The 12,065-nt window shown below is 36.2% G+C and overlaps 1 protein-coding gene across 2 annotated transcripts in view; it reads right to left on the bottom strand.

Annotated features, from left to right (window-relative positions):
* The window catches only part of FBXL17 (F-box and leucine rich repeat protein 17), a 493,494-nt gene that overhangs the window by 339,071 nt on the left and 142,358 nt on the right, over positions 1-12,065 (bottom strand). For both annotated transcript variants that reach the window (XM_072597278.1, XM_072597277.1), the window contains one exon: positions 6,712-6,842. In XM_072597278.1, coding sequence (XP_072453379.1) covers positions 6,712-6,842 — 131 coding nt within the window. The remainder of the gene's footprint in view (positions 1-6,711; positions 6,843-12,065) is intronic.

Below are 12,065 nucleotides of genomic sequence, written 5' to 3'. Positions count from 1 at the left end.
GGAGACTTCAACATACAGAGTGATATTCCCCTAAGCACTCTAGTCTCCCAGTTCCTCAGATCGCTCATTTCCTACAGCCTACTCCTTCACCTTATCTCAGCTACACACAGAGATGGCCATATCCATAGCTGATCACAATTTGTTGTCATTCCAGTTCTCCCTCTGCCTTATAGCCTTGGAAGAACCTGTTCTTCATCTCAAATCCCTCAACCTCTCCATTCTTTGCCAATACACCACCCCATACTGGCTTCATTCTCCTCCCTTCCCCATCTTGACCCCTTGGTAAACCAGTATAACTTTACACTTCATCTTCTCTCAATCCCTTGCCCCCTTATCCCAAAGCCAGTCTTGTTCTTCCAAGCCTCAACCCTCTTACTCTCATGATATTGAAAAAAAGGTAGAGAAAAACCACAAGATTATAATTTCATGCTACATAATCACAAGTGAGCCTTCATTGATGCAAGACAATCTTTTTATACTTCCTTACACGTAACTGAATCGCTGTTCTGCTTGCCACAACACCTTTTCCAAACAGTTTCATCTCACTTCAAAGCTTCCCTCCCCTCTAGTCTCGGCTGAGAATCACATTTAACTGAAAAATGTGAGGCTTTCCACAGCAACTTCCCTCCCCTCCCCATCTCACATTACTCAGAGGTTTTGCCCCATGGTCTCCACTTTCACTCCTATCTCACATGCACAAGTGAATTCATCCTGTCTCCTCTTCTCCAGAAGACTGATCTCTATACATTCCCCACCTTTTGTAATCTTCAGCCTAACTAGAAGCTCCTTCCGTTTCAGAGAAATACGACCATGTCTCCCATAACCTAAAAAAAACCTTCACTTGATTCATCTACCTCCACTGACCACTGCCTTCAATCTCCCCTCCCTTTCATGTCTAAACCCCTTGGGAAGGCTGTCCAACAACTGATGCCTCCATGTCTTTCCAGTCAGTCTCTTTTTGACTCTTTACAGCATGGCTTCCTAACTCATCATTCATCAAAAACAGCTATTTCCAATTCACATGATCTCTTAATGGCCAAATCAAACAGCCTTCTCTCAATCCTCATTCTACTTGACCTCTCTGCAGCCCTGGACTCTATCACTACTCTCTTCTCTCCAGGTTTAACACATGGCAGTACTCTATCCTGGTGGTCCTCCTACCTACATCTCCTCAGTCTCTTTGGCTCCATCACCATCCAGATCACACTTCTAATGGTGGTGAGATGAACCATCTTCTCTGCATGGTGACCATATCAGTTCCCATGGACTCAATTATCCTCTCCATGCTGATTCTTAAATCGAATTATCAGGCCCTAACTTTTCTCCCTACTTCCAGATTCACTTCTCCAACTTCCTCTTGGATATCTTAAGCTAGATATTCCATAGACATCCTAAATTCAACACATCCAAAATTGAACTCATTATCTCTCTCTTAAAATCTTCTTGTCTTCCAAATATCTGTAGCGCTGCAGGGGTACCATCACCTTCCTGGTCATACAGGTTCCCAATGTTTGATACTGTCAGTCATTAGGGCCTGTTGAAGATCATGATGAAATTTGGTTGCCCAGAGAAGTTCATCACTTTTGTGATTACTACTTCTGTGTCCCTGGAAAAGTTGCTTCAATTCCCTGGACCTCAGTTTTCTCATCCGTAAAATGAGAGACTTGGACTAGCTGGCCTTTGAAATTCCTTACCACTATTTAAATATGTAATTTAAGTAACAAGGCACATTTTGTTTATGAGCATATAAGGAACACAAAACTTAATTTCTCTTGTAATGCCACTCTGTGAACTAATTCCCACATAAGCAATGGCAACTGCCAATTAAAGGAACATACATACATCTGACAGTGGCTCCTACAGACTGAAGACTGGAAAAAACTCACAGAGATAACTTAAAATATTTAAAAGGAGAAAGTAATTAACCTATTTGAAAGCCAATTTAAAATGGAAAAATAAACTCTACCACATATAAAAAGTAAGCAATACCTCTGGCTAAGATTCATCATGAAACAGTTTCCTTTCCTTTCAGAAAGGCTTAATGAGTGAAGGAAGATACAAAGAACAATTCCCTTTAAAATCTCGCTCTGCTTTAACCACAACAGCCGGTGCTTTTAGGTTCCCTCGTGGCCCAACTCCATATGGAGGGAGAACCAAATACAAATAAGCATTTCAACAAGCATAACAACCAGATGTTTAATTTAGATTACTGACAGAAGTAGTAGGCATCTTCTCACAAACCAGACTTAGATTCTGTGTTCAGAGCAATGGTAAATGTCAAGTGACTAGACTATATCTCTGAACACACAAAATGCCTTTACTATTTAACTCTCTAAACAAAACACAGAAAACAAAAAGGAAGATAAAGAAAAGCATGTCTCAGTTGCAGAGAGATTAATGGGGGGGGGGGGCAAACTGTCTAAAAGTACTTAAAAGTAATAATGCAATATCTGTCAAAAAATACAGACTCAAAATCTAAAGTTTAAAAAGAGTAAAAGATAAAAATTGTTATAAGAGTCAAAGGCACATATTATGGCAGAATGGAAAAAGCAATAACTCTGGAGTCAGATGATTACAAATACCTTCCCTGTTTTATAGAACCCTGTGTGATTTTGGAAAAAATATTTTACATTATCAGACTTTAGCATCATCCGGGAAAATATAGGGGGTTGAAATAGATAGCCTCTAAAGTCCCTTCCAGCTCTAAATCTATGATACCAAGGTCTCCCTTTTTATGTTTGGACTAGTGATGTCACCAGTAATGTTTTCTCCATCAATGCAGATGGACAGCTGTTCTATTAACTCCAAAGTCTCGAAAAATTGCCAAGGATACTGACAGGTTGCAGTGACTTGTTCAAGTTCATCCAGACAGTATATATGTCAGAAGCAGGGCTTAAAATAAGATCTTTCTGATTCTGACGCCAGATCTATCCACAATGTCAAGATGTTTCTCATCTTAAACAATGACAACTAAAAACGTAACAAAATCAAAGTTGTTTCATATCAAGATAATTCCTTTTTCATCAAGAAATGATAAACACCAAGCTTATAACAAATGGGAAAAAAGAAACAGAAGGAAATTTTTGAATCAGGCATAATTTCTGTAATTGAGAGCTAGTGATTTGTTTAAGTAATATCCTGTACCTTGCAAGTGTAAGTACATGGAAGCTGTAACAGAGCCTGTATTACTGACTGTGAAATGTAAGATATGAAATTCAAAGACAGTTCCAGTGTTTATAGGCACCAATAGCTCTAATAAAAGCTGAACATTTTGTTTAAAACGGATTATAATTAAAATGACTCTTTGTAACATTGGTGTAAATGGGAACTAATTAACTAATTGTTTTTTTAATTGCTAGAAATATGAATATGTATGAAAAGTATTTTTTCTTTTTCATATATAATTCCAAAACCTAAATATAGAAAGATATGACAAATGTTCTATATAGTCAAAAAAAATCTTCATTATACACAATCAGTTCTATGAAAGGCTTCAGATATTACTGAAATGATCACAATGTTTCTAAAAATAGTAATGCTAAGGCATTATAGTTTTCATTTTATAAAGAAATAAACAGAGAATTGAAAAAATAAGTTTTTCTTATACATAGGAGAAGATCTCATATACCGGAGGTAGTTTCAGATAGAAGATAAGAGTTGGAGTCAGAATGACCTTGGAATCAGAAGTCCCACCTTTGACTCTGACTATATAACCCTAGACAAGCCTCTCAGTGCCCAGGGCAACTCTCCAAATTGATAGGTTGCAGAAGAGTTGACCATATGCATAAGCAGAGGAAATTTCCTACTGGGAATTCCTATCAATCAATCAACAAGCTTACATTAACTGAATACAGCGTGGCAAACAGTGCACTAAAAAGCCTTGGGGATGTAAGAAAAAAGAAAAGAAACATTCCTACACTCAAATTATAGCTCAAGACAATAATAAAAAAATCTCAAAGAAAGAATAAATTTTGACTCATTGTCCACATAAAGTACTAATTATATTATTTTTCAGTACCCAGTAGGCCATTTTTTTAGATATTTTGTGATAAACACAAGATACATTGTGGGGATTTTTCCAACAAAAAGGGAGGGTTCTTCTTTCAAGCAAACACTGACATTTACTCTAAGGAAACATTTGCTTATATGCCTAACCAAGACAACAAGAAGAAGTCTGACCCCATGGCACTTATTCCTATTTTCCTCCAATCTTTGTTCATCCCCATTTACTTCCTGGCCTTTTTTTTTTCAGGATACAATCATCCTCTTTGTTGTTGAATCAAGTCCTATATGTGTGTGTGTGTGTGCGCGCGTGTGCGCATGTGTGTGTGTGTGCGTGTGTGTGTACATACACATATATACATACACACAGTCTAGTACTACTATTTATTATTTCTCAGACAAGATGTTAAGTATTGAGACAACAGAAATTTTCTGAAAATATTACTCATAGATGCTGCTATGGAAGCAGGAGTTCAATAAATTATTGATTTATTAATTGATACTAACAATGAACACAGAAAAGAGTAACTAACTGATGAGCTAAATATATTCACATTCCATGCCTTCTATATAAAAGGTTACCAACCAATCTGACTTAAGTGCTAAAATTATAATTAAGCTTGATGAAATGTCCCGGATTTATGCCAACATAATTAAAATATTACTTAACCTAGCTATATAATATAATAAGAACAAGATGAGCAATCTAAATGATACTGAAAAGTGAGTTTTATCATTCAAAAGTTCTTTTACAGAACACATAATAAGTGATGTAATTCAGCCTAAAGGAGATTGTCTTTTAAACCTGTGGATCCAAATTCATTAAAATGCATATTTTCTCAATTAATCCAGACTTCTCCATTAAACACATTAAGATAAACTCACTTTAGTTCCTGAAAATAAATGCCTACAGCACATAAATTTCTGATCAATCCACAAAAGGCCACTATAATTAAGTAGGAAAAACCATTAAAATAACATCAATGATAGGAGTTAGGCCACAGCAGAAATAAAAGAGTGAGATCTAACTACTATTCTATTTGTCAATTAGCCAGCTATGACTGTATTAGCAATCGAATGTACCATTTTACCTCCTTAAACCACTATTTAAAAATAACCTAAGACCTTAGCAACTTTTACACTCAATCTGTGAATATAACACAGAAGAACATTTTCCAAATATATGAAGCCCATAGACAAGAAAACATCTCCTTCGGTTTTTAGAACAATATTCTCCTCACATACCAAATCACTACTAATATGCTCCTTTTCTTTAATAATTTATAGTTTATGCCTATGATTTTCGACAATATCATTGTAAAGAACAACACTTCTAATATCTGTATTTTTTATTTAATCCTGTAATAAAATAATCTTGCTTAGGAACAACAGATTAAAATTATTTGAAATTGTTTTATTTTACCTGCTACACTGAAATGCTTAGTATTTAAATAAGTACATAAGTCAACTCAAACAATACATTAAATTTCATTTGGGATTTTTCTGGTCCAGAGATGAAATTTCATCAGCCTCAGTTACTGTGTGGTGTGGGATATCCCTCTACCAATACTATTGGACAAGGTAACTTGTCTGTAACTTTCAAAAAGCATCCTAGAACATCTAAAAGTTAAGTGACCTGGCTATGGTAGCGGAGCTATTATGTTGTTATGTTAAGTCAAAAGGCAAGACTTGACCCGAATACAGGTCTTCCTTAAATTGGTTCTGTATCCACAAAATAATGTTGCCTCTCACCTGTGTACACAATTCAGATGGACAGAAATATCACAATTGGACAAAAATATAATCTCTATTTTACTTATACAGTTAATTTAAGAAATAAAATCAAGGAGGATCTTGTTTTTAAGGGGTACTCAATCAGCCTCCTGAGTTTTCTGACATTTAAAAGGCCTTAGTAATCAAGAGGTTATATCTGAAAACAGATTCATTTTTCCATTTAAATGTGTCTTAATTTTAGTTTGAATAGCATTTGAAAGAAAAAGATTTCAAAAAATGCATTTCCTGAAGAAATCTTGAATATTAGATAGGACACAAGCAAATCTTCAAATTCCTAAGCCTGCTTATAGAGTCTGTTAATAGTGTAAGGCTGTTTGGTTATAAACATTTACTTTAGAGATTTGCTTGTTTGTTTTTCCCCAGGTGAAAGGTATACTGGGGTCAGACTTAGCTCTTCACTTTGCACTACTGATGTACTGTTTCAGGGGAAATTTTCCCCATTTAACATCCTTTCCACAAGGCAGCCATTGTCTCTTTATTTGTTTTTCATTTTCCAAAAGTAAGGAACAAAAGAAAAACCGCTTGAAGAAGCATAAGAAAATATCCATGAATATTTGCATCACTTTATCTGAATCGCTCTATCACATTTTCTCTATAACAAGTCTAAAGTAAATCAGCGTACTCAAGATCTCAGAACACTGATTCTGCAACAAACGACCAACCTTTGGTTTACTTGTGGGCAGAAGTTGACAATACAGTGCTCTGAAAATCATTTTTAAATATTGTAATCTTTTCAAGACACAACTAATACAACAGATGTTTAAAAATGTAGCACTAGAGTGTAACAAGTTGTTGAAATACTACTATAGCATTAAATTTTCTGTTAAGCTGTTTTATCACAGATAATTTATGCTAAGCAGATAAAGTCAACTACGTTTTCAGAAGTAAACTATTTTTAAAATGTTAAAATGTTACCTGTCATTAATGATCCAGTTCAGGCAGAGATTGAGGGAGCTAAGATTTTTGCACCTCTTGACTATTTCCATCACAGTTTCATTATCCAGTTCAGTGATGTGACGTAAATCCAAACTGGAAAGGTTTCTTAACTAATGAGACAAATAAAATAAAGGAGAAAGAGTTGAAAAGTAAGGGCCTCTTGGTCCTATTTCCAAATTAAACAATAAACAGTGAATGGTTAATTGATATATAGGTATATATAATATACATATATTACATTACAATTTAGAAAGATTAATTTTAAAACTTTAGATGATTAAAATAAAACTTGTTAGTGACCACAAGTGAAAACCTCTTAGGATAAATTATTATTACAAGAGGAATAAATTAGAAAAAAAAATTCAATGTACCATTTTAAGTAACTGCAATAGTTACAATGACTACATTAAAAAATTTTATCTATATGACTAACAATCTGATGAGATACGTTTTCTCATTTTTGAAAAAGTGTCACTCTGACTTCCAGTTAAGAAAGTAGGTTTAAATTTCATAAAGGAGCCCAAATTCAGAGAGATTCAGGTGCACCGATACACACACACACACACACACACACACACACACACACACACACACACACACACGGGATACAAGTACAAAGAATGAAACAACATTATGCTCAAAGATCTTACATTAATGGAGGTGACAGCAATATGTATAAACATATACAAAGTAATTATGAAGAAAATTATTACAAAGTCAATAAAGTGTTGGGGAGGTGGTCTAGTACTGGGGGAAAACAGAAAAGGGTTCATACAAAATGACGGTGCCGGACATGAATTTTGAAGAGAGGAGATTCTGTGAGACAGAGGTAAGGAAAGGGAGCATTCCAATGGTGGATAGCGAGACCAAAGGCACGGAGATGAAAGAGAGTGTGTCCTATGTGAGAAGCACAGAGAAGGCCAGTGTAGCTGACCTCTAGTATGTGGGAAGAGGAACAACGTACAATGAGGCTGGAAGGTAAGTTGGGGTCCAGTTACAAAAGCATTTAAAGGGGTTTCTATTTTATTCCAGAGGCAAGAGGGAGCCACTGGAGATCCTTGAGTAGAGGAGTGACATGACTTACCTTTATGGTAGCTGCTGCCAGGCCTTGCTGTGATTCTGATTGCGATGTGCAAGAGGGGACTTGAGTGGGGAAGGCTTGACAGACAAGGAGGGCAATGAAGAGGCCACTGCTGTGGTCTAGGTGAGAAGTGATACAGACCTCAACCAAAGTGAGTCAGGAGCAAGATTTAGAAACTAACCACACAGTGAGGTGAGGGAGAAACTAAAGACAGTGAGGCAGGAAAGATGGGTTGGGTTCGGTTTGTAAAGGCCTTTAAAAGTTATGCAGTTCATATCTGGCCCTTGAAGCAATACAGAGTCCCTGGAGTTTACTACAAAGGGGAGTAACATTGTCTGATACATATTTAAGGAAAACCACTTTGACTACAGTGTAGAGAGAAATTTGAGGCAGGGAGACTAATTAGGAAGCCATTTCAGCAATATGGCCAAAAGGCTGAGTGGTGGAGGGGAGAACAGAGAGAAGGGGTTAGCTACAGAAGATACCATAGAGGTAGAAACAAGATTTGTCCACTCATTAGAGTAAGGAACACATTTCTACATTATATTCTACTAAGGATATAAAAGAAGATACCAGATCAAATAATAATTAAGAGATCCAAAATCAGTTATCAACAAGCTCCTTCATTTGGCCCAGGACAGCATCAAAGTCACTCAGAAGCCAGAAGCAATGGAAAAAGCATCCAAGAGAAGTCCTTTCTAGCTAAGGTGAACAAGGCTGGACACCTGTAGCAGAGCCTAGATCAGGAAGACCCAGCAGGAGCAGGAAAAGGGACATCCACAGGAAGATACAGAATAGGCAGGTGTCAAGACATTACTGTGATGCTCTCTATTCAAGAACACTGGAGCCTGACCCAACACGGACAGCACGGACACATCAAAGGAGGAGGAAGGTGGCAACCAGAACCAAGGAAACTGAGGCTAGGGCCAGATAAGAGCTTATCTCCCCATCTATGAGTGAAGAAAGGGGCAGTGACTGATCTTGGAGCACATACCAACTTGGAAACTGAGCTTAGTTAGAAATGAGTAAACCATATCTCTCATAAGAAGTAATACTGCGAGCTAAAAGCAGAAGAGTTATTCCGCAATAGCTAAAAGCCTAACTTCAGAGGCAATTAAAAAAAAAAAGCCTTGGCCACAAGGACTACGAGAGTATGTGAAAGGAATAATAATAAATAATAATAAATATCTTCAATAAGTTAACTAGAACAACTGAATGACTGACTGAGGAAGCCTAGATACATATTGAAAGGAATTCTAAAAGAAACTAATCAGATTTACCAGAACTAGACAGAATTCCCTGGTAACCTAAATGAAACCCTAAAACTGAAAGCTCCAAAATGCCATAGCCAAAATCTAGCCCTTCCAGGTTAAAGAAAAAATTCTGCGGGTAGCCAAATGGAAAAGATTCAAGTATCAGAAGAACCGCAATCAGGATCCCAACAAAGTTTGGCAGCAACTAATACAAAGGTAAGAAAATCTTGGAATTCAGTGTTCCATATTCCATCATGATCCTACTATCTTCCAGTTACAGAAGGAATATAGGAACATGCCAAAAAGGGGGGTGGGGGGGCTAGAATGTGGTGTTGTTTTCTTTACTGGATTTAATGGGAGAGGAGGAGAGAAGAAAAAAGGAATATACGGGGAAAGAAATAAGGAAGAAGGGAGAGGAAACTATTTCATATAATTGAGAGGTAGGAGAAGAAGATGACAGCATGAAGTAGAAGGGGTGGGACAACTGGCATCTCATGATCTTATCTGAACAGATTGTGTGGGGTGGGGTTGAACACATGAAGTTTAGAAATACATTAAACAGAAAGGAGGAGGAGAGAGGTTTAAAAGGAAAGATAGACAAGGGAAGAGAACAGTTAAAATAACAGCAAAGCAAACTTCAGAGGGCTGTACTAAAAGGAAAGAAAGTAGAAGAACCAGCGATCAGGTTCCGGACAAGGCAAGAAAGTGAGAGCGCGTGAGAGCACGTGAGAGCATGCTTCAATTGTAGATCACTAGCAGTGAGCACATTTCTTTAAGCATCTTTTTTATTTTTTTAAGAGGGAAGCGGGTATTCAAAGGATATGGTAGGGAGAAAAAAAAAATTATCAATCATGTCCTTAAATGTCAACAAAATGAAATCACACATGAAACAGAGAATGAGACAGAAATCAGAATGCAACAATATACTGTTTACAAGAAATACACATGGAGTTCAGGTGAGAGCCCAGTGCAGAATTCATTAGGTTTCATTATGTTCCTGCAACTATGATCTGGCAGGAGTGAAAGCAGACTGGGCAAAAGAGAAACAGAAAGAAAAGCGTGATAGGCAATGAAATCATACCAATGATTTTCATATACACCTATCCACACATACTAAATGGCATAAAATCCAAGCACTTAAAGAAAAACAGAATAGAATAATGGGGAGAAAATGAAGCCAAAACCACAATGGGGGTCTCAAGGTGGCCCTGTCAGACTTAGATAAATCTAACCAAAAACAAAACAAGAAAGAAGTCTGGTATGATAGCCCTCTGGTATTTATTGAAGAGGATTCCTATTTCTGAGCCACGCATGGCACTTTTAGAAAAATTAACCAGCAATAAAAACTAACCAGTACGAAAACTTCATAATCAAATATAGAAAAATGAAAGAAATGAAACACATTCTTTTCTGACAATACAAGAAAAATCATAACAAAAGGTTTTTGAAGGATTGAAACAAAATGGCAATTAAATAATTTATTTTTGAAGAACTGGATCAAAGATGAAATAATAAAAACAGCTGAAAATGTCACCTAAGAAAAAGAAAATGAGACAATATAAGAACTTTCCAGGTGTAATCTAAGGAGAAAATGTATATCTCTAAAAACACTTTATTAACCAAAAAGAGAAAGAAAACATATCAATGAATAGAAAATACACTAAAAACAAACTAGAAAACAACATATCAATGAACACCTGCTAAACACAGAATTGCCAGAAGCAGGAGGTGATAATTTAAAAACTCATAAAATAGATTAATCATTAGCTAACCTAATTTTAAAAAGAGAGAAGAAAATCAAATTATTCATCTCAAAAATGAAAAAGGAGGGCTGACAACAACTGAAAAGGAAATAAGGGAACCTCTGAGAAATATTGTGTTCCCATTGGATGCTAAGAAAATCAACAAATGAAATGGATGAATTGTTGTTCAGTCATTTCAATCATGTTTGACTCTTCATGACCCTATCTGGGATTTTCCTGGCAAAGATACTGGAGTAGTTTGCCATTTCCTTCTCCAGTTCATTTTTACAGATGAGGACCTGAGGCAAACAGGGTTAAGTGATATGCCCAGGGACACATAGCTGTGAAGTATCTGAGGCCAGATTTGAACTCAGGAAGATGAGGCTTCTTGCCCTGAGGGCCAGCACTGTGTCTACTGTATTACCTGGCTGCCCCTGGATGAACACTTACAAAAACATAAAATGCTTCAAGGAAGAGAACAGGAAATAGAGAATTTAACCAAATCTCAGGAAAAGAAACTGAAAAAGAAATAAAGGAACTTCCAAAGAGAAAAACTGCAAAACTACATGTATCTAGAGATGAATTCTATGAAAAAGTCAAAGAATAACTAAATCTAGTATTAAATAAACTATCTGCTAAAGCAGAAAATCAAGAAGTACTGCCAAATTACTTCTATGATACAACTATGGTTTTCATACCTAAACCCAGGGGAAAGAAAAAAACTAGGGAACAGTATGCTCAACAATTACTGACACTAAAATTCTGAATAAGATATAAGCAAGGAGGCGAGAGCAAAAATGAATATATTGTGACCTGGGTGGATTTATACCAGGAAAGCATGGTTGGCTGAATATCAGGGAAAGTACAATCATAACAGATAACAATATTAATACCAAAACCAATAAATATCATGATATCAATACATGAAAAATCTTTTTATAAAACATAACACTCATTTCTGTAATAAAAAATTTTTACAAGGAACAAATGGGGATTTCCCCAATATAAGTGAGTATCTGTCTCAAAACCCAGGGTTGGCATCATCTGTGCTGTAGTAACACTAGAGTCCTTTTCAATAAAATCAGAGTTGTAAAGCACATACATCGATGTTTAATTTAGTTCTAAAATGCTGGGTGTAACACTGTCAAGAAAAAGAAATCAAGGTACAAACACAGAAAGGAAATAAAAGAACGGCTTTTTTCCCAGATGATATTACAGAGATGCAACTAAAATGATTAAAATAACAACTTCAAGAAA

This window comes from Notamacropus eugenii, chromosome 3, assembly GCF_028372415.1.
Source record: "Notamacropus eugenii isolate mMacEug1 chromosome 3, mMacEug1.pri_v2, whole genome shotgun sequence".
Lineage (NCBI taxonomy): Eukaryota > Metazoa > Chordata > Mammalia > Diprotodontia > Macropodidae > Notamacropus > Notamacropus eugenii.
Note: the sequence above shows the minus strand (reverse complement) of the source record. Positions and strands in the feature narration are given on the sequence as shown.